General features: G+C 34.6%; 1 protein-coding gene across 6 annotated transcripts in view; it reads left to right on the top strand.

Moving 5' to 3' along the window:
* Positions 1 to 22,877, top strand: part of REPS2 (RALBP1 associated Eps domain containing 2) — a 117,988-nt gene extending 95,111 nt beyond the window's left edge. Inside the window, exons 6-13 of one of the 6 annotated variants that reach the window (XM_039339897.1) lie at positions 1,245 to 1,383; positions 7,424 to 7,487; positions 8,338 to 8,480; positions 9,754 to 9,845; positions 12,035 to 12,101; positions 16,404 to 16,442; positions 17,133 to 17,192; positions 18,268 to 22,877. In XM_039339897.1, the coding sequence (XP_039195831.1) occupies positions 1,245 to 1,383; positions 7,424 to 7,487; positions 8,338 to 8,480; positions 9,754 to 9,845; positions 12,035 to 12,101; positions 16,404 to 16,442; positions 17,133 to 17,192; positions 18,268 to 18,305 (642 nt within the window). In that variant the 3' untranslated portion in view covers positions 18,306 to 22,877. Of the gene's footprint in view, positions 1 to 1,244; positions 1,384 to 7,423; positions 7,488 to 8,337; positions 8,481 to 9,753; positions 9,846 to 10,275; positions 10,444 to 12,034; positions 12,102 to 16,403; positions 16,443 to 17,132; positions 17,193 to 18,267 lie in introns of those variants that run through there. The other 5 variants (XM_039339896.1, XR_005556333.1, XR_005556332.1 and 2 more) reach the window with 5 other exon arrangements.
* The last annotated feature ends 1,261 nt before the right edge of the window (positions 22,878 to 24,138 follow it).

The following is a 24,138-nucleotide window of genomic DNA, read 5'->3' on the forward strand; positions in this document are numbered from 1 at the left end:
GGGCTTGAGACTGAGACAAACTTCCAGATCTTTCTTATTGGCATCAATTTGAGTAAATTAAAATGTTCACTACCTTAAGAATTCATGCTGCCATTATACTTGCATGAGCCATGGTGGCAGCACATTGGTTAGAATGGAGTACTGCAAGCTACTTCTGCTGACTGTCAGGTAATTTGGCAGTACGATTCTCACCGGCTCAAGATTGACTCAGCCTTCCATCCTAGTGCATCTGTGTATAACTAAAAGAGCGTTCCACAAAACAAAGACAATTTTGTATCTCAGAGGTTTCTAAAGAACAGAGACATTAGTGTGTGTCAGAAAGAAATATATTTCATCAAGGAAATTTTGGGTAGAAGTTGCACTGGGTAATTAATATATGAAAACTAAATAGTTCATTTAATTCAAATTAACACGATCAAACTCAAATTTATAACCAGGAGTTTGTGTCATGGGTTACTATGATGTGGGTACTAGCAGCAAGGAAAAGACAACCTTTAAAATTCTGCAAGATAGCTGACAGAAAGGAGCTAAGGATAAACTAATCTATATTGGTTTTTGTGACTAATATTATTCTTCACTATTATAGTTTATTTTAGTTGGAGGTGCATCTAGAGTCCATTGGAGTTGAGTGACTGATAAATTCAAATTAATAAATTAAGAAAGGCCTTTTTGAATCAGTTCTCACTACTGTCCTTTCTTATGTAATGGTCACGTAATGGTCATGTACTGATGGAATTAGAGTTTAATGGATATCTAAAAGCAACCTCTCCTTGTGAATGATTTATTCCTGGAGTGCTTGTTTAGGAAATGTTAAATGCTAAAGTTGTTTTTTGAGATTTGATCTTTCCCCATCTTAATATTAACAATGATTCCAATCAAACAAACAATTTATCTGTAATTCATTTGGAACTTGTCTTATTTTCCTTGTTTGGAAATGTGAGGATTGTTAGCAATTTATTTAAGAAGTTTTCTTTTTTACGTCATAGGTACATTTTATCTATTTAGTTTGTAAACCTTTCCACTGGAAAAGATTATACATTAAATATCCACAACATTCATTTTTGACAATTTTTGATATGTATGGCTTCTGGAAAATAATGTTTTGCAAATTCAACCAAAGTATCAACTCTATTTATTTTTAAAAGAATGACATAGTAGCAACAGAACATAGTTAATGCTTTGAAACCTCAGGATGCTCAGCTTTTTTGTTATCCTTCCAAATAAAACATTTTCCTTTTTTGAAGTATCTTTCAATAGAAACGGAACCACAGGACAGCAGTAGTAATTACCCAGATAACCTTTGGAGGGTAACTGAGGAACAACGAGACTATTATATCAATCAGTTCAAGTCTTTACAACCAGATCTCAACTCTTTCATTTCAGGTAATGTCCTTTGTAAAGATAGAAAGTAATACTAGACTGAGAATCCTGGACAAGTAAAAGAAATTCTTATAGATAAAGTACAAAATGTGTAACTCTGTGTGTGTGTCTTGATAGGGGTGGGGATGGGTTATACATGATAGATAGAACCTGGTTTCTTTCTTTCTTTCTTTCTTTCTTTCTTTCTTTCTTTCTTTCTTTCTTTCTTTCTATCTATCATCTATCTATTAAACAAATACATAAACATGTGGGATTACCTACATGAAATTAAATGTTATAGTAAATTATTTACTATAATAATTGGAGTTCTATATTGTCCTATCACAGATATCTTTTAATAGCAATGTAATATTTAAGCTCAAGAAACTAGAGTTTCCCCTATTTATGCTTTATAGAAGCAATAAAAACCATATTATTATGATAAATAAGGACATTAATTATGAAACCATAGTTTACTAAAAACATTGATTTATAGTTGCCAATAAAACCAAACAAATATATGTAGAACATGTACAAAACAATTACTCAAAGCCATTATTTTATTTGTTAGTTTTAATCCTACAATAGCATTCTTTTATTGCTGCTTTTAATCTTATTTTGAATGATAAGCAGCCAAAGAGATGATTTTGAAATAAATCCTATATTTTAATGTATAATATTCAATAAAACATAAGAGGGGGTTGATATAAACAAAATTAAATGCTTTCAGGTCCCATTTGGAATTGGGATACTGATGAAATATTTATATAAAGTTATGGAATTTTATTATTTTGAATTTGTATACCTTTTCATAAATCATATTTTATAACTAACAATATTAACACATCATAGTACATTTTTCTCCCTTCAGAGATAAAAGTATAATAATAATAATAAGAACTGAAACAATGAGATTTAGAACCGCACAAAACAACAGAAAAACATTCCCTGCTCTGTAACTTTTTACAAAGAAAAAGCTAGCAAGCTATTAAAAGATGCCAATGCTATAATATCAGATATAAGCATCAGCTCACTGCAAGAAACAAACCAACCGATGGACAGCATGGCTGCAGTTATAACTGAATAGCTGAGATACAAAATCAACAAACAAGAAAAAAAACTAAATAGTGCATCAGTAACATGGAAGATCAGGTTGGAACACAAGATCAGCAAGCTAAGATCAGATGCAAGCAAGGCAGAACAGATGAAAGAAAAGAAGCCAAGTTACAAGAAGACCAAAGAGTTTCTGATCAAGAAATACCACCTAGAAACAAGGAAGATTAAGGAAGCACTAGAAATAATAAAGCAGCGAATTACAGCTACACAAGTAGTCCTTGACCTGTATGACCACACTGAGACCAAAATTTCCATTGCTAAACAAAACAGTTGTTAAGTGAGTTTTTCCGCATTTTATGACCTTTCTTGCCACATTGTTAAAATGAATTCAGTTCAGTTCTTAAGTTAATAACACAGTTGTTAAGTGAATCTGGTTTCCCCATTGACTTTGCTTGTCAGAAGTCACAGAAGGTGAACCATGACCCCAAGAGATTGCAACCATCATAAATACGTGCTAGTTGCTAAATGTCTGAATAATGGGTCATAAGACACTTTTTTCACTGCCATTGTAACTTCAAATGGCCACTAAATGAACAATTGTAAGTCGAAGTCTACCTGTAGCCAAGAACATCTCCAAATTCAGAAAATTTTCTACCAATCCATCAATGGATGGACCTGACCCCCCTCCCCAAAATACAAGTCTGGGCATAAATATGGGACAACCTAAAAAATACAATAAGAATGCATGTTGGCTAAAAGAGATGGATAAGAATGAAAAAGAAGTGGAAATGAAAGAATTAGTAATAGTAACAGAAATAGTGGAGAAAAGAGCCAGGAAGATCAAGAGTTGGTCAGTACCAGGTGAAGATGAATGACGTGGCTTTTTGGTTGAAACATCTGACTGTTCTACACCCACTATTGCCAAGCAGTTTAATAACATGCTGCAAATGGTGAAATTGAAGATTGGTTAACCTCTAAGAAAAGCTACCAGATAATGAAAGATCCAGCAACAGAGATAGCATCGGGCAATTACCTGCTTATCAACAACTTTCAGATTGCTAACTAGTGTGATAGCTGATGTAGTCCAACAGCGTCTAGCTGAAAACAAGCTCTTTTCACCTGAGCAGAAAGGAAACTGCCCAAACAGCAGAACAACAAAAGATCAGTTCCCGGACAAAATTATTTTAATGTAATTTAATTAATTAATTAAATTAATTGAAACATAACACCCTAGACTTAACAATGTAGATAAGTAAGCCAAAAAAAAGTCTGGATAGTGGATGTAGCAGTACCTGGAAACAGCAGAATAGAAGAGAAAGAACTGGAGAAAATCAGAAAATTCAAAGACCTATAAATCGAAGTAGAATGACTGTGGCAAAAGAAAGCAATGACAATACCAATAGTAATAGGTGCCTTGACTACAATTTCAGAACAACGGAGGCACCACTTGAATATTGGGAAAATCACCAGTCAGTTGCAAAAGACAGCTTTATTTGGAAGAGCTTATATCCTGCGACAATACCTTTAACATCATCAGACAATAACATCTTGGGAAGGACTCAATAGATAGATAAAAATGCCAATCTAGTCTAAACATTTAGCTGAATGTGAGATGAACTTCGATTTGTTATAGGAAAATATAAATAAAATAATGATGCATTTCCAAGTTATTTCAGCCATTGCTTCTTAATGAGAAAAACAAACTTTTTTAATGGTGAACCAGTTAAAGATTCCTCCAAAACAGAATTGAAAAACATGATTTGATACTAGTACTGAAATTGTAATTTCCCAATTTTAATTAGACCATAATATAATGAAATCACGTAATACTTTTAATGTCAAGGTAGAAAGAAACGAAGCAGAATGCTTCAATTTTTAACTAGTTCCAATTAATATTATACCTATACCTAAACAGTTTATGAACTAACTGGTTACAATCATCATTATTAAGTCCTATGCAGAGCACATTGGGCAGCAAGTGTTTTCCAGAAATTTCAATCATTTGCAGCATCTTCAGCATCGTCCCAAGGGACATTAATAATCTTAAGATCTTCCTTAAGTGTTTGACACCAGTTTTTTGAGATGGGCCTTGTTTTCTCTTTCTTGCAGAAGGTATTCAACATAGTGCAATTTTTGAGATGCCGGTCTTTAGATATATGTAAGATATGGCCAACAAGCCACATTCAATGTTTATTCACAGTTTTCGATAGGTTCTAAATCTGATCTTTGTAGTATCTCTTCATTAGTAATGTGATATGAGACACAGAGGACATTATCCTTGTACTGACAGTATCTTGATTTTTGTTCTGTGAAATAATATGCTGTTTGCTGCAGTCCTCTTTGTTTAAAAGGATATTCAGTAAGTTCTATAAAATAAATATTATATATAAAAAGTTTCATTGAAATTTTAAGTTTATCTGGTAGCTCATAAAAATTACGTATTTTAAATTAAAATCTGTCTGCTTTAGTCTTTACTACTGCTGTCCACCTGGAATTTCAGTATTCTGATAAAATGAATGTTCATCTATTTTGTAGGATTTTACTTTGATTAAGATCAGAAAAATATATATTGCAAATAATTGTTAAGCATTTATATCCACATCTGAACATGGAAATAAAGAAAAATCCTAAAAGAATCCCGATTCTTCTATATGCCGATGATGCGGTTATTATTTCACAAACTTCTGTAGGACTGAAGAGAGCAATTAGGGCAACACTTGGCTATTGCAGACAGAACAAATTGGTCCTTAACTTTGATAAATCAAAAATTTTAGTTTTTGCTAAAAGACCCAGCCAATACTCCTGGAAAATAGAAGGACATAGTCTGGAACAGGTTAGAACATTTATATACCTTGGGGTTTTCCACTCGCAAGGGACATGGAAGGCACACTGGATTATACATTGCAAGCAGCCAATAGGTCCTCAAATGCAATTAAACATTACTTTTACACAGGCGGAGGTCAATTAGTACCTGCTGCCTTAAAACTTATCGAGGCCAAAACATTGGCGCAAATTCTATATGGGGCACAAACAGGAATCCTTACAAAGAAAAACTTGCTAGAAACCATACAAACCAAATTCCTGCAAGCCATCTTAGCTGCACCCAAAGGAACCCCAAATGCCCAATTAAGAATTGAGACAGGCATTAACTAGCTTAAAATGCATTTCTTTCCAGAGGGACTGTCCCCGTTAGTGCTGACTGACAACTTCCCCTCTCACTGGAAGCAGGCAATAGATCATAAACTCTTATGGGCTCTCATCGGTATTCTTAATGTCCCTAGGCTTTGATCAAGCAAAGCAAGTAGTATTCAATAGAATGAAGGACATGGAGTTCCAAGAACTAAATAGGTTGCCTCGCCACAGTAGGGGTAGAATCAAACAGGGTGTGTGGGAATCGGCAAGATATCTGAATGATCTGACCTTCCCAAAACAAAGAATATCTTTCTTCAGAGCCAGATTTAACATTCTTCCCTCAGCACTCCTCCAGGGCAGGTATAAGGGAACACCAATGGCAGGGCAGGTATAAGAGAACACCAATGTGGTAAAGGAGAAGTCGAAGATATCTCACATGTTTTATTGTACTGAGTTTATAGGTCAGCATATATCCTCCCCTTATTAAAGAGATTGCCAGGGAGGGCAGACAATTTTTATGTGGGCTTTCTCCTCCAGGATTCAAACCCTTCTATCACGCATGCAGTGGCAAAATACTGGGTTGCTGCAATGTCCACAAGAAAAAAATTGGTTACAGATTTATAGCCGTCAACTTGTGACATTTTTGGGGAGATATCTCTAATAATTTTTGAAACATTATATTTACTCACATACTTAGCGACTTTTCACTAGGGAGTGACCCTAACATTTTGAGAACATGTATTTTCTTAAAAGGGATGTTATTATTTGCTATTAATGTCAGTACTATTTTTTTAATATATTGTAAAATGTGATGTCTATTGCTGGTCTATGACCGTAATAAAATAGTAGTAGTAGCAATAGTAGTAGTAGTAGTAGTAGTAGTAGTAGTAGTAGTAGTAGTAGTAGTAGTAGTAGTTATTATGGCAGCCCCTCAAATAGTGGAATACTGCTACCATGTCACTCCTGTTTCTTCTTTTCTTTAGACTAGCCAAACCCAAGTCCTGCAGCCATTCTTCATATGTTTTAATCTCTAGGCTAGATTTCCAAGTAGAAACAATATGTCCAATTCTCTTGGCTGTAATGATATTGATCCAGGTATCCTGTCCAGGTAAGATCCAGTCAATGGATGGCAGGAGAAGGTCATAGGGAAAACTCCTATGGAACAGCCTTCTCTTGAAGTCAAACTAACCCAACTATGGTGTCAACATTTCAAAAGGTGTTCAAAACAGAGCTATTTCGTAGGCCCTTGAAGTTGATATAACTTTATATCAAATGATACATTGATAGTTCAATATATGTTTTGAAATTCTATTTATTCCACTTTTTATAAGTTTTATTATTGAAATTATTAATTAATTTCTATTGCATTATTAACTATTGTTTTAAATACTTTTTCAGACCTTAGTGGATTCTTATAGCATGGATATACATATATGTGTTCTTTCCATCTAAAGTTTCTTTGTGTGCATAAACAGCAGCAAAGGCCAGATAATCCTTCCTTGCTCAGTACCAATTTTGAGGTAGCATTTAACTGTAGTTTGGAATTCAGAATATAATTTCAAATTTTGTTTTGCTTAAGATCCTGAAGTATACGAGGTATTTAGTATTAGTGCTTAGGTAAAATAACAAAAAACAGATAAATATTATCTTTCAGAAGCCTCAAAATCTTTTTCTGAAAAATAAAATATTAATGAACATTGCAAGAAATATTATAATTACTCTTAAAGTTACATAAGAAAAACAGTGCTCTTGGCTAATATAAACAAGCAGATAATAACTTGTAAACTGATTCATTTTTAAAAAAGAAATATAAGGATACCAGTAGAAAATTTGTAGCTGAGTTATTTTACTGCTTTCTGGTCATCATTTTTAACAGGTTCTGTGGCTAAGAATTTCTTTACAAAATCTAAACTGCCGATCCCTGAGCTTTCACACATATGGTAAATACTATTTCCTAATTCATAATATTATTTTATCTTTCTGTGTGGTTTTTTTCCCTGTATCTGTATGTAAAACCAATGCAACAGAAAATGTCTTCAGCAATTGCTCACACTGTGATCCAAGCAAAGCAGAGAGTAAATTAATATTTATTTTATGCTTTTATCTTTTCAGTGGCCTAACAAAATGTGAATGGTACTGTAATCTAAAAATGTTCTAAAGAGCATATTAAGGAGTCTAAAAATACAGTAGTTTGAATCATTCAGATAAATATAATTCAGAAAAATTAACATCATAAGCTTCACTTCTAGTTTTCCTTATGAAATCGTATCCTAATTCTTTTAAACAGTGATAGTTTCATGTATTTTAGAATTACTCATTACAACTGTTTTTGGATGTTACATTTCTAAACTTGCCTAGGCTCAAGGTTGACTCAGCCTTCCATCCTTCCGAGGTAGGTAAAATGAGGACCCAGATTGTTGGGGGCAATGTAAATATATATATACATTGCTTACTGGTGTACACCGCTTAGATAGTGCTTGCACTTAAAGCGGTATATAAGTCTCATAAATAAATAAATAAACAAACAAACAAACATCATTAGGAAAATTACTTAAAAGTGTTATTACATAAAGTAATTTTTAAAAATCACAGTAGTTTAACTGTAATTTTATTGAAATTGCAATATATTTTTATTATAAAGTATAATTGAAATTTATATTTGTAATAAACATATTTGAATTACAATTAGAAATCGCATTAGTCTAAATGTTAATACCTGTGTGAGCAAAATGTGATGTACAGGTTTTCATTCTCGAAAATAGGATTCTATAATAACTGTCTGATTTGAAGGGAACTTAGTGACGTTGACTGTGATGGAGCATTGAGCTTAGCAGAATTCTGTGCCGCCTTTCACCTTGTTGTTGCTCGGAAGAATGGCTATCTTTTGCCAGACAGCTTGCCAGAGATGCTCTTGCCTGACTATCTTTATGCAGGTAAAATTTCAGTGTTTGTATGTAAGTTTTCAGTTAATTAAAACCGTGTTTTAACCACAGTCTATTTTTATGCAGTAATTACAGTATAGGAAAGATGCTCTGAAACTGGGTAATCAATGTTTGGTCTTTTAATAACAGCAGTGATATGACTCACTTCACAGCAAACCTGTGTGTAGCCAAAAAGCTTGGCTAACGTATGTTCATGAAGTCTGTGTCATGAAATCCTTAAAATTATTAATTTACAACTTAGAAGCTGGAAAGCCTTTTTGCCCTACATCTGGATGCTTCCAATATGATTATTTTAAATTGTGCTGACATTTTTAATCTTATATCCATAACCCTGCAATGCACTTTATAGTATATTACGTCACAATAGAATAACAACTTGAAACCATTACTGGATTTTTCTTTAAAGTCACTATTATTGCAAAAAAACAAAAACAAAGTGTGTCTTGGCATGATAGCAACTAATGTAGCTTTTATGGCTCTAATAAGGTTATCGCACTTCTATAAATCTTACTTTTCCAATAAAAAATCAGTATAGTGACCTTTTGATACTAAAATACTAGTACAGAAAATATTTTATAAGGGTTCTTTCCTTATTTGGGTATTGTTCTTATATTTAAAGAGACACTATCACACAAAGAAAATTGGGAACTTTATGGTGAACCACCCAGTCAGGACTTCTAAGTTTGTTTAGAAAGATTTAGTACCATTTATACCAGTTTTGTCTGTCTGGAAATGAAATAGTCTTAAAATATATTGTCTATTTTTTTAAAAGGTACTTTTTAATTACAACATTCTGGGAATAATTAGAAATTTCCCATTCTTTCATTCCAAATAATGAATGAACAGTGAATGAATAGCATTAACTTATGTATCCCAATCTTTTTAATACTTTCTCCCTAATTGTTTCATTTTAGTTTACCAATCTCCTACATCCCTAGGATTTCCTTATAGTCTCCCCTCCAAGCATTAACTAAGTTCAGCATCAGCTTAGCTTTTTTGATACATCAAGGTCAACTAAATGTATCAGCTTACCATAACTTATTCATTCAATTTAAAAAAAATTACATATTTTTAATATATGGGAACTTATTCAAATGATAATCACAAAATAAAAAACTCCAGTCTTGTATTACGAAGTAGAAAAGTGGCCAATTGTTATCATTAGGTTACAGAATATACTAAAATAGAAATCAATGAGAAAATAGGTCTGAAAAATGATTATTATAAAGATTGAGGTGCTTAACCATCTTTTTTCTTTTTATAGGTTCCCATAAATCTAAAGTTGAACATGTACTTAATTCTTATTCAGAGTCATTGTCAGTAAATCATTCAACAAGAGAGTTTAGTAGGACTGAGGTATGAACAGCTCATCTTGTTTTAAAATATTTGAAATTATAACAATGGTGTAAAACAGTCTTCATGTCATAACTTCCTGTAGCAGTTTCTTTGCCTCTCTTTGTGCTTCTTTAGTGCATTTATCTAAGTGGGTTGGTGACCAATTATAAAGCAACAGTTTCCTCAACTTTTTTCCTTCATCACTAAAACTTAATTGTTGGCTGGATTGGATTGGCTGAAGTGCAGCAGTTCAAATCCTTCCAGAAATCAATGTGAGTAGTGTAAGCATTAAAATCAATGCACCTCTTAAATGGAAGAGGACAAAGTAGAGAAAAAAGACTAGATTCAATTACCTGAGATTTAAGGCTGAGAAGGTGAACACTGTAATTATAATGCAGCTGCTAGATACCACAGCTATAATCAAAGTGTAATTTGCTGTATTTGATTCCAGCATAGTCAGCCAAAAGAAAGCCTTATGAAGGCTGTCAAAGTGGGAGAAATTATGGGAGAATTTTGTTTTAAGAAATACTGAATCCTTGGCAAGAGAAGTCTTATATCAAGATATGGAGTCAGCTGTGCATTCCTAAAGATCACTTTTGGTCAGCTGGTATCTGATTTTGTAAGTGTAAATGTTAAAGACTTTGCACACTTCATTGGAATTATTGATTCATTGTTACAAGTAGTCAAAATATTATTTAATTCATTCCTGAATTTTTAAAAGTAGAAACAAACCTTCCTGTGCTTTTCTTATCAGAGATGAATATTCATTCTCCCCATCACTTTCTCTTACCATATTTTCCGGCGTATAAGATGACCCCCGACTTCGGAGACGATTTGCATGGTTGAGAAAGTTGTCTTATATGCCGGAAAATACGGTATTTTTTAATATAATCAGCTCAAAACTGTATGCGAAGATCCAGATAACTCAGAACCACTGATTGTACACTGGGTCCCCAGCAAAGCATTAGCAGACCTGAGGAAAAGCAGAATTACAGTTGCATGTACCCTTAGCCTACTACATTGCACAGGCAAGACAAAGAAAAAGGCCGACACAGTGTAAATTACTGCATGATGTTAAAATATTTTAGATAACCCATCTGGATTGCCTTTTCATTACTTATCCCTTCCTATTAGGTCAGTATGAGCTAAATTATCTTTCAGATATGGCTAGTGAAAATAAACAGTCTAGTTTAATGGGGTCATTGATTCCTGACCCCCCCCCACTCTCTTGCCATTCAGGATTAATGGAGCTTATTATATTTATTTAAAACATTTATGTAGCCGCCCATCTTTCAACCAACTCTGAGTGACTCCCAATCAAAGACCATAAGATGTATTAATGTGATGTATAAAATCACATTAAAACTATGAAACCAAATTGATCAAAACATTAAAAAAAAAACGTGGTGCTAAATCAAAGTTCTAAAGTGTGATTATCTAGACTTCTCCCAGCACTTGGAGGAAAAGCCAGGTCTTCAAAGCCTTACAGAAGACTAAAAGGCTGAATGTTTTCTTGCAAGGACACTTTAAGCCGTTCACGTGATTTTACTTTATACAGTTAATAGTTAATGCAATTCACATGTGTATGGCCCTACCTCTTACTGCCACAATAACATTATACGTCTCTATTATAGTCAAAGAAAAGGAATTACTGTAGCTCCATGATAGTATTCCTAATAAGAGGCTTGATGAACTTTAACTATCTTTAACTATCTAACATGTTAAGGTCTGGTGTTTTGCTGGGAGTGAACAGTGCTCATAAAATATTCAGGTTGTATTTGTGTTTGTCAGGTGTTAATTTGCCATTGTAATGCAGCACCATTGACTAATTGCAGTCTGTGATAAAAATAATGTTAACAGAATGATGCTAGACTGCAATCCTGAGCAAACATATTAGACATCTATAGGATACTTCTGGAAAAACTTGCATAAGATCATACGACATGTAATACAATTGTATGGCTCTTTTGCTGTACAAAATCAAAGTACCAGCTTATCCTACCTGGTTTAGTTTCAAAACAAAATTATAAAAATAATTAAGGAATTTTAATTTATCCCTAAAAGTATTTTCTTACACATCTCTCCCCAGATTATTGGCTTCTCTCAGCCTGTACATTTTTGAATGACCTGACTTCCAACTTATGTTTGTGTCTTCTGTCTTTTACTTTTTTTTTAATCTTCACAAATGGATACCTTTCTGCCATAAAAAGCCTTCAATTGATGAGAAACCAGTTAAGGCTGCCCAGATTCAAGATACAGTTACTGATGATAAACAAGGTACAGTTCTAAACTGTAGTCTCAGTTTTAAAGTGGTAATATTTTATATAGTTTCTATTGGATATAAAACATGGCTAAGGATCTAATGCTGTCCTGAAGGAGTGCTAAACATGAATCCAAACCAGTCTGGCTGACGGATCACAGGGACAAGAGAAGAGGCAGTGTTCAGGAGACGTGAGAAATTGTGAGGAATCTGAAAAAGAAATTGAAGGAGCTTGATATCAACAGGTGGCACTGTTCATTAGGGGCTAATCCCCAATTTTACCCTTTATTTTGCTTGAATGCCACAGAGTTTTAATGTAGGCTCATATACCATGTTTTCCCAAAAGTAAGACCTACCCTGAAAATAAGACCTAGCTTGATTTTGGGGGATGGTCCTAATATAAGCCCTACCCCAAAATAAGCCTTAGTTTTGGGTTGAGGCGTACCCCTAAAAATCAAGTGTGGTTGGGAGGGTGGAGCTTACCATTGCAGCCTAAACTCCCATTGATCGACACTTGCCTCACCAGAAGGAGCAGCTTCATTCTGCAGCTGAGAATGGAGCTCAGCATGCATTTCACAGTCAGAGGCCTTTCCAGAAGGCCTGTGTACCCAAGAGCTGAGTTATGGATTGAATCCATAGCTTGGTTCTTGGCTGCAAATGCCTTCTGGAAAGCCCTCTGACTGCGAAATGCAGAATGAAGCTGCTCCTTTGGCCACAGAAGAAGTGGGCCGGTTGGGTGGGGCTGTTGGTGCCACCGCTGTGAGGTGAGTGGAAAAGAAACACACACACACCCAAAAATAGGACCTGGTGCCTCTTGGAGGCAAAAAAAAAAAAGACCAGGTCTTATTTTGGGGAAAACACGGTAAGTGAACTACTCTTCTCTTTTTAGCTTCTTTTGTATCACCTGGACCCCAGACATCCCCTTCCATGGGGCAGCCCTTGAAAAGTATTCAGAAGCTTCAATTGGTTCAAAATGCAGCAGCAATAATGGTTTTGTGCAGGCCTACATTTGCATATGTGTCATCTCTCCTGCAGGAGCTGTATTTGCTGTCAGTTTGCTTCCAAGTCCAATTCCAGGTGCTGGTTGTCACCTTTAAAGCCTATATGGCTTAGGACCAGATTATTTGAAGGACTGTCTTTTCCTTGTTACATCTACCTGACCCATCAGAATAGGGAGTCAAGGAATGCTATGGATACCCTTTCCTAAAGAGGGACCAAGATTTGATTGGACCAAGAATAAGGGCCTTTTCTGTCATTGCTCCCTGCCTGAGGAACATTTTATTTTATTTATATTTCATATTTCTTAACCATCCATCTCCCTCAGAGATCAGAGATACTGTGTTTGGGTTTTAGTACTGATCTCCCTGAAGTGCAAGTTTTCATTGCTATCTTGGTGGTGATCAATGTTTTTAACAAGATGGCTTCAATTCATATTATGGTTCCAGAAACTTTATTCTAATTATTTAAGTAATTCATATAAGTACTTCATGGGGTCCTTGGTACTGTTGGAGCTTGATTGTTTTCTTGCAGATATTTCATTACTCAACTAGGGTAATGCTCGAAGACAGTGGAGTTTTTATGACAAGTGGCTTGCAAAGTGTCAATGTTGGTTCCTTAATTAGGTTGTGGTTTACTGTTCGATTGTTTGTCTGAATTGGTAGTTCCTTGATTGGGGTATTGCTTATTGCTTGATTTTAGTATTAATCTTGGTGTTAATCTCTGTTTATTAGGATGTTGATTGCTAGCAATGAGACGTGGTGTTTTCGTTTTTTAATTTTCTCTTTTGAATGGAATGTAGATGTTGTTTGTGTCTATTGGTGGCTGATTTGTCATCCAGGAATTGTCTAGCATTTTGGGACTTAGCTTGGTCTACAATTGTCTAGCGTTTTGGGACTTAGCTTGGTCTACACAGTTTCCCAATTGAGTTTTCATCATGTTGTTTGACTGCTAGTTGGCTTTCATTTACTGTATCTTCTTCCAATCACCTTCAAATGAATGGGGAGAGGGAGAAAATCAGTGCAACTGTAGAAAAAATATTTGTGCTCATATCTTTCATATTAAAAGGAATATTAGCTAACTTTGTTGTCTTTAGAAAATAACTTGCCAGTAGTTATTCTCTGTGTATGACAATTGGCGCATCTAGGCAGCTACGATTGTCACTATTGGCTTTCAAACATACCCTCATCCTCTATTCTGTGAATTCATTCTTTCTAGGAGAAGTGACAAACAACCCAACTCCTCCTCAAGGAACATCTTGATTTTAGTTCCAGTGAAGATCCATCCAGTTTTTCATTATTCTGTGCCCTCCATGTCTTCTCCATCCCACATACCCTCTTCTCCCTCCTGTTATAGTTGAGAATGCAGGAAGAATTTGAGATGATGTAATAAATTTTAATTTTTCAACATTGAAGAGGAAAATTAAAATACTTAATTTATTGGAAAAAGCTACCCTGATGCCACGCAAACCTTCTCATGGCAGAAGCAGATAAAAAAACTATAATACACTTAATAATACAGTAAATGTACCCACCCTTTGAGGAAGTCCAGATGAAGAAACAGGCATAGCAACGATTGCTGGAATACTCTTTATTATAATAATGTAGAATAATATATTCTATATACCCAATAACATATTCTGTATACCCAAGTTTCTGTCCCATCTTCTATGAAACAAAATTAAGGCAGGGTTATTTTGAATTTCTTTCTTATGTTTCTGTCTATCTCAGAACCACATATCCTCTTCTTCAAATTCTCTCTGTAAGAGTCTTTCATATTGCCTCCAACATCATCCCAAGGGTGCTTTTTCCAAACGGCAATTGGACTTTCTTGTTTCTTTTTTCTTTGAAAACATTTCATTTCTCATCCAAGAAACTACTTTAGTGAAGTAGTTTCTTGGATGAGAAGCAAAACATTTTCAAAGGAAAAAAAATCAAGAAAGTCTGGTTGGCTTTGGGAAAAAACACTTTTGGGACAACGATGACCTGGATGATTGAGAATCTCTATAGGCATTTGCCTCCAATGTCAGTTCTAAATTCCTTTACAAACACAATTGATAGAATCAGGCTCTTTCTTCTCAGTTTAAGTAGACTTGCAGTGCAACATAGGACTAGTGCTTTTTCAAAATAGCATTAAACCTCAGTTGATATGGAACCTGCATAAGATTTGATATATACTTTAGATAGCGTCAGTGAGTTATTGTACTGACTTGTGCCTCCATGGAAATCAGTCGTGCTCTCTTGTTCAGGTGAAAGCAAAATGAAGGGCAGTCCCAGTGATGGGAGGGAAGAAGATATTCCTTCAGTGGTCTGATGATGTCCACAGCTATTGGTAAAGCCTGACACATTATGTCAGGGGTGTCAAACTGCCAGCCCAAGAGCCAGTTTCATCATACTGAAGCCGCGCCCACCCCATTGCCGGCAATGCAAAAAGAGTCATGATACGTCGCAACACGTTACATGACGTGGCGAGTTTGACACCCGTGCATTATGTCATAGCAAAAAATGCTGGGAGAAAGGGAAAACACTACTGTCAAAATTGAAATATTTAAAGATAACTTTAGGCTATTTCAGGTGTCAGCTGGCAGGGAATAAGATAAAGGCAACATCATGAGGCATAAAAAGGAGGCTACCAAAATGTGAAGATAAGACCTCATGTTGTGCCCCTTGTTAATTCCTTTAGGAACAACATAGTTACAAGATAGCACACAGTAAGAAAGTTACAGCTGAGTCAGTGTCTCAGAATAAAATTGCTATAATCTTGTAGTATGTAACAATATATGAATTATTTTGTGTGGATACCTAAATGAGATAACCGTCTAATTATAGTCCCATGCACCTCCAGAGTTTCTTCTGTGTTATCAGACAAAATACACCTCATGAGAGTAATTTATGTTGGGAGATTTATGCTTCTAAGGTACTGCAAAAGAACAGCAACAAATTCATGAATTTGGATATATTTGGAAGTATGTTTATACTTTACAACCTGAATTTCAAGCTCCTTATAATACTCAATTCTTGTTAAGAATGCATTTATAAATTCATGTAGAGGTTAGCAGAAAGTAATCTGTATGTGTGTATCTGTGTATGTCACTATCTACTCACTGTAAATCACTATCTTTTGACAGATTATCCCACTTTTGAACTATAAAACTGAATATTGGGATACTAACTATGAACCTAGAAGCTAAAAATAATCGTACAATTCATTTAGGTCCCACTCAACATTATGTGTTGTATTCAATCTGTATTCTCTTATTATCAAAAAATTCTTAAGAAAATCTATAATGCCTATTGATTATTGTCTGCTTGTTTTGTTTATAGTTTACTCAAGCACATATAGAGGGCTAATTTGGGAGAAATGTGAGTTATAATTATATAAATAAGTTATTATAGGGTGCAAAAAGTCTCATTATTAGTTCTGCCTCTGATTGCACCAAATAATTATTTGGGTTATAGTCATTAATTCCAAATTCACTACTAGCATTGCTGCTATATGATTTCTCTTTATTGCAATCAGTTTTTCTTTCCTTTTAGAATAAATAATGCAACTGGATAATGTAACTTATTGTATAATGTTCTTTGAATATTGGAGAGTTTATTTTACATTATGTCATTGATGAATAGATATTGTTTGCATCTGCTTTCTGCTGCAGAATGAATTGGAATCTAACAAGCTTTGATCCACAGAACAGACAATTTGGGTTTTTGTTTTTTTGCTAATTCATCATTCTACTGCAGCTCATTCTGTTCTGGAAACTTTCTCAGCCTCAACAACAGATTGTTAGAGAATTGATTGGTGAGAACACTCAATTCTTAGCAGAGCTCTGTTTGTTGAACACTTTACATATATGATAATTTGAGTCTGATTTTAAGCTTTATGCATGAACTTTGCAGAATAATTTGTTTGTAAATTTGCTCTCTTTGTCAAACATTGTTTCTTACAATGATGCAAAATATTCCCAAGGGCATTTCTAATGGAAATTAATAATTTAGTCTCAAATAATTAATAATTTAGTCTCAAATAATAATTCATTATTTCTTTTCAATTAGGTCTGAAAGTGAGTGGTTCTATCCAAGCAGCACCAAGGGAATTTAAACCTTTCAAAACTGGTAAGAAAAGTTTCTTATATAAAAACAAATATAGACAGTGGAGAATTTCTAAATGTCTAATATTGTGAGAAGAGAAAGTTTTCCCTTTATCAAATTCCCCAAATGGTGTCATATAAAGAAAATTAGTAAAGTCCCCAAATGGTGTCATATAGAAAAAAAATGAGTAAAGTCAGGGTTAAAGGACAATGGAGAATCCAAAAACCAGCACGATCCAAGCCTAAGGTTTACAACATAGGGCCATTTAACAAGTAAAATTGAGTTTCATTAGCTAGTCTGCCAAACATTGGGATCTGAAAAGCATGCATTGTTCCAGCAGATGTAGAGCCTCAACTAACAGCTTTAGTCTGGTTTCCAAGTCCCATCAAGCTCTTGCTCTGAGTAAATAGTTCTGTTCTCAAGAAACCCTCTACTTTCTTTTGAAAATCCATTAGTTGCAGAGAGCTATCATTTTACAAGGAGTTTCATTATTGGGCTTTTATATGGAATCTTGTTCACTGAATGGCAATAGGCTAGCAATTCCTATTAATGATTCCATTCTAGAACTGTAAAATGTTCTATTGTCTATCTTAGAATTCATATTTGTCACAGGTGAACCTAGATGCAGGTTCTTCCAAGAGACAGATTCAATGCTGTTTCTCCTGAATGTTGAAGTGTATCACTGTCAGTACTAGAATGAAGAGAATCAATCTATTTCTTTTCTAAGGATTCTAAATCTTTCATGTCTTTATCTGCCAATGTGGTAGATAAAGGCTGTGGTCTAGAAATACAGAGATCCAGATCTGATCCTCCCTTAGCTGCAGAAGCAAGGGCAGGAGTGAATATATAGGTGACTTTGGGCCAGTCACCCTTCTCAGTCCTAGATTGGGAAATATAAAGCCAGTCTCCACTAGACCAACATGGTAGATTACGGTCCACAATCTCCAATAAAGGGGCAATCATTCCTGCAGTGGATGGATTTTGACTGATTATACATATAGTTACAATTAAGCACAATACAAACTTTATCAAAATATAGCATGCACTGTAATATTTTTTTCTTGATAGCCATTTCATTTCATTTCTGTTTATTCTACAGATGTTCTGTATATCCTTGGTTTACCTTGCGTCAAATAAATTTGGTCATAATACACGTCTTTCCATTTTTACATTTTCACCAAATTCAGATGACATTTAAAGCTCGAACATAGTCATTATCAACAACTGGCAATTTGGTTTTTTCCTGGGACTTTGCATAGTAATCGCAAACTACCGCTTTGCAGTGCTTTACAGCCCTCTCATAGCAGTTTACAGAGTCAACATATTGCTCGCAACAATCTGGGTCCTCATTTTATTGACCTTGGAAGGATGGAAGGCTGAGTCAACCTTGAGCTGATCAGGATTGAACTACTGACAGTGAGCAGACTTAGCCTGCAATACTGCATTCTAACCACTGTGTCACCAGGGCTCTATCACATAGTATATTGCATAGTATATGACTAGGAATTCTTACTGATGGAATCTGATAGGGAGTCACTGCAGTCCCTTTGTGCAGTTTTAGAATTCCAGGAATACTTGATGCTTGCTGGGATATGACTAAGTGCTCTTTATTTTTGAAAGAGAGAGAGAGGAGATTGCATTATAGTTTAATCAAATCATGTCTCACAGACTAACTGATGTATTGTGGCATCATAATTTGTAGATAAATGCCATCTTCATCACACATCTAAAATGGATTAATACCAAGTGTGAGGTTGATTCCAAAAGACTTTTTAATTGTCAAATATTACCTTTATTATTTTAAAATGAATTGCATATTGAGGGATTGCTGCTGTAATATTTTGCTTCTGTGAGCATCTAGTACAAAAATAGGCTTTTTAAAATAGCAAATCAGTGCAATCTGAACAGACTGGCTAATAGCAGAACAATGGGTTTACTAATAATAGTAAGAAAGTGTAGGCAGCAACAAGGAAAAGGTAAAATCAGTACAACCCTCAAAGATTCTCTTCATTCCCTTCTCATGCCCTTCCTCCTTGTTTTTAAAAATGAGGAATTATTCAACAGTTAAAAGGACTTTTCTTTAACAGTGCAACTGTCTCAAAGCCAAAGTGAGGAGATGAAAAGGTTTTTTTTAAAAAAAAAAAGACTGAGAGCTCTTCCTTGTGACTACATTAATGTGCATTTCTCTAATCTATGACTTGGAAGAAAAGTAGGCTGCATAAATTGCACTCCCCTGACAGCCAACCTCTTTTCTGTTTCATTGAAAAACTCAGTGGACTAATTGCCATACAGTTTTAATGGAAAACAAAGTAAGGAAAGTGATGAGTGGAGTCTCCAGATTTTTTTTTTCCTCTGCCACACAATGTCACCTGCCAGTAGGAAACTCAGTCATTGATCACTCTTCTTAAACATGAATTCCTTCAAATGGCTAGATTCATAGATTTAGCCCTCTGTAAGAACCTGGCACTGAAATAGTGATACACTGGGTGAAAAGGGACTGCATGATAAAGCAGGATTTCCTACTTCACCAGGCAGCCTCTCAGATCATCTACAGATCAAAGGCCTGGAAAGCCAAGATGGTTTTGACCCATTTAAAGCAATTTCTTTCAAAAATAAACTGATTTGTAAAGATACTCATTTTTCTCACACGTTCTTATAGAGCTAGTTGGTAAATTTCTCAGCTTTCCTGAAACAAAAAGAAATGGAAGAGAGAGCCAGAGACCAGGGAGGAGAAACTTGCTAGCAAAGTACCTAACAGAAATTGGGCAGGTCCTGTCCCTTGATTGTGTCTGCACTGGCACAATTAATTATGTGTTGTGCTCTTCTATCCATGGCAAGACCTGTGCTAGGGGAAAAGAAAAAAATACTATTTTTAAAATGGAGCAACTAAAGACAAATTTAAATTCCTTTAATGGTGGGCTGACCATAAGATGAAGGTAACAAGGTGAGGACATTTCTTTTAAATATTTAGTAATCTTTGTGCCATAGTTAAAGAGATGTGAGGATTAGCTTTTAGTCATCCTTGTAGTTTTATATAAAAATTATACTACATCAGTGTACTGGCAGTGATAATTAGTTCAGTCTAATTAATCATGTTTTAATAGAACAGAAATAAATCATTTCCGCTCACCCTCTTGTTCCCTTTTTTCTTGAATGAGTATCTTGTGGCTAACTCCCCCCCCCCCTCAAAATAAGGGCTTCAAAATTATGGTGTTTCAATGATGCTATTACCTATCAATGCCTTACAGGCAATGGTAAAGTATGCAAATTCACTGTCTGCCAAGAGTGAATGTGTTAAAGAACCTTGTCTTTTTGAGGAAGGAAAAAAGAAGGAATACTGTCACAGGATTCTGCTCATTTTGCTCAAGTCTGAACACTTATAAAACTGCTATTCCAAAACTCAGTAACATTACATGTTAATTGTAGACCATTAATATGTAATTCAAATTTGACCTTACTCAATATTCATTGTACTCTGTCATTGTTCACAGAAAAGAAAGACAAAAAATGTCTAATATAAACTGTACTATGGGAATCTTATTTTCTAATACTTTTATCATGAAAATGATGTTTTTACCTAAATGTAGTTGAGATCCATTCGCAGTTTTCATGTCTAGTTATACTGTTGCATCATTTGATATTATGAATAGTTTTATTTCCTCACAATGTTATTAACAAATTATCTTACATTATAGCTGCTCAAGAATCAAAAACACTTAAAACGAGACCAAGGTCCAGGTAAGTAAGCAAAAATAAAATGTCAATCTGTCAGTATTTATTTTGCTGTTTTTGCAATAAATTGCAATTCTAAAGTAAACCAGGGGATTTAGCTATTACAGTAATTCAGATAATACTTTTGAAGTGGACCTTCAAATACTACACTGAATTTGTCGGACAAGTAATAATTTATTTTTGAATGCCTTTTGACTGATACCTTCTGTGCCTGATAGCTTTGATATAGAAATGCATCACATAAACTGTTTTAGATAAAATTCACACCTCAAAAATAAACATTTCATTTAGTAAATAGCACTTTTCTTTTATTTCTGCAGTTTTAATTACCTAAAAGTTTTTATGATATACTTTATTAGGTAATTGTACTTTCCTGCATTGTTTTATTTTTGTGAAATGCATGGATTTTATTTATTCTACTTACACTAATGGAAACATGTCACAGTAAATATATAAATAATAAAATAAAAACAATGTAGCACTAAATACATTTCTAAACATATACAGTTAAAAGTTCCTTGTGATAATTGTTTGTATACTTTTCACTTTTAAATATGGTCACATCTAATTCTTATCTTCAACAAATGCCATACCTAACTTATTTTTTTTTGTTATCTTAACCTTACAATGAAGCTACAAGTACTATAAGCCTAAAAAAGTTAAACTGTACAAACAAAGTGGATAACTGTCCTTCAGAAAATATTTTCTATTTTTCTTCCTATAGTATTAAGATTAAATAGAGGGAAAAAATAAGTATCAACCAAATAAGATATTCTTTTTTAGGATGATATTTTTATTGTTTCTAAATGACAACCTATGCAATTTTTAACCAGATGTTTTTAATAACTGTCAGAATACAGATATATTTATGGACTAATTTTTGTTCCTTCTCGCATATTTTCAAAAATTAAATCACTATATAAGAATATGTCCACTATATAATTTCACTTCAAAATGTGTGGTTCAAGGTATTTGAAATATGCATGTTTCCAAGAGTAAAGACTGATTTGAAAGCAATAAAAACAAAACAGAATTAACTCTAGCCCCAACTTTTCAAAGGTCAGCTTTATCTGAGTTGCAGTTGCTAAACTCTGCCTTTTTAGAATTCACTTTTGGAAAGGGTCTTCAAAGTGCCTGGAAATATGAACAGCATTTGGATCTAGTTAAGTAGAATCCCCTTCTGCTTCTTTTAATTATTGTTTTTTATTCACTTTTCTTTATTGGATTTTGGTTTTTTGGGTTTTTTAATAATGTGTGATCACCTTTTATTAATATTTATTTTTGTTAAATGCCTCTTGGAATCACATTGGTTGAGAAGTCAGAGGCTTATAAATGTATGAAATAAATATCTGCAACTCCCCAGAGCACCCCACTTTTCCTATGATTTTGCAGCAGCTACAAAGTGTAGTTACATAAATAATCCTTGAAAAAGACATCACTGCTTGATGTCTTCATAGTCATTCATAATCCTACATACTCCAAATTATTTTCTGGTATCAAATACAAAAACTGGCACAGCCTTCTCTGAATACATTGTTCCTCATGTTTTCCTTATTCTTTATATGTATTCCCTGGAAAATTACTACTTTCAATTTAAACAAATTCTTTACCATAGCAGTTTGCCAGATACTAAATTGAGTGTTCTTTTAAAAAATGAGGGTAAGAAGTCAGAGGCAGATGTGCAAGCATCTACAAATGACTATATACTGTATATTCATTTTGTATGTATAAAACATGTATAAAACATGTATCCCAAATGTATCCCCATGTATCTTAAAAACAATATCCTACTTTGGAGTAACAGTACTCCAGGTACTCTGTGGAACAGTCTCATCCTGTTTACTATTATACCAGTCATCCACAAGTACTAGCAACAGAAATCAAGGACAATAAAAAAAGCTTCTTCCAACATACTAACAACAAAAAAAAAAATCAAGGAAACTGTAGGCCCATTAAAGGGAGAAGATGGCAAGGAAATTATAGGCAACAGGGAGAAAGCAGAGCTGCTTAACTCATACTTTGTGTCAGTCTTCAAAAAGAAACTACAGCCCAACATACCAAAAAAACCATTGTAAAAGATGTAACAGAAACAAAAATTAAAATAAGCAAGAAAATAGTAAGGGAGCACCTATCCAACCTTGATGAATATAAATCACCGGGACCTGACAGGCTACATCCCAGAGTTCTGAAAGAGCTGGCAGAAGTTATCTCAGTACCATTGCATCACATCCTCTATAAATCCTGGAGCATCGGGGAAGTATCAGAGGATTGGAAAAGGGCTGATGTGGTCCTCATCTTCAAGAAAGGAAAAAAAAAACAGACCCAAGAAACTATAGACTAATCAGTTTAATACCTGGGAAAATCCTAGAAAAGATTATCAAAAAACAGATCTGCGAACAACTAGAAGCAAACAAAATCATAACTAGTGGCCAACACAGGTTTGTCAAAAATAGATCATGCCAAACCAATCTCATTTCATTCTTCGATAAAGTGACTAAACTAGTAGGCAAGTGAAATTTAGTGGACATAGTATACTTAGACTTCAGTAAGGCATTTGACAAGGTAGACCACAACCTACTCCTTGGTAAACTAAGAAAAGGTGACATAGACAACATCACTACCAGATGGATCTGTAACTGGCTAACAAACCGTACTCAACGAGTAATCCTCAATGGTACTACATCCACATGAAAAGAAGTAAGCAGTGGAGTACCACAAGGTTCCGTCTTAGGCCCAGTACTCTTCAATATTTTCATCAATGACTTAGATGAGTGAATAGAAGGGGAACTCATCAAATTTGCAAATGATGTCAAACCAACAGGAGTAACCAACACCCCAGAAGACAAACAGAGGATTCCAGAAGATCTTGACAAACTTGAACAATGGACCCTATCCAACAAAATGAGTTTCAGTGTGGAGAAAAGCAAAGTTTTACATTTAGGCAGGAAAAATCAAAGGCACAAATACAGATTGGGCGAGACCTGGCTCAAAAACAGTAACCGTGGAGGGACCTCGGAATCCTAGTGGACGATCATTTGACTATGAGCCAGCATTGTGTAGCAGCAACCAAAACTAACACAATCCTGGGTTGTATAAACAGAGGCATAGAATCAAGATCATGAAAAGTACTATTACCGACTTCTGGTTCCAGATTCGGCACATTCAGTCGCACGGAGAGACTTCTCTCTTCGCCGGCTGCTTTCCCTCCACCGGTAGACCCCTAATCGGGTCGACCTGG

The sequence above is a fragment of the Crotalus tigris genome, unplaced genomic scaffold (genome assembly GCF_016545835.1).
Source record: "Crotalus tigris isolate CLP2741 ecotype Arizona unplaced genomic scaffold, ASM1654583v1 scf7180000017740.3459589, whole genome shotgun sequence".
Classification (NCBI taxonomy): domain Eukaryota; kingdom Metazoa; phylum Chordata; class Lepidosauria; order Squamata; family Viperidae; genus Crotalus; species Crotalus tigris.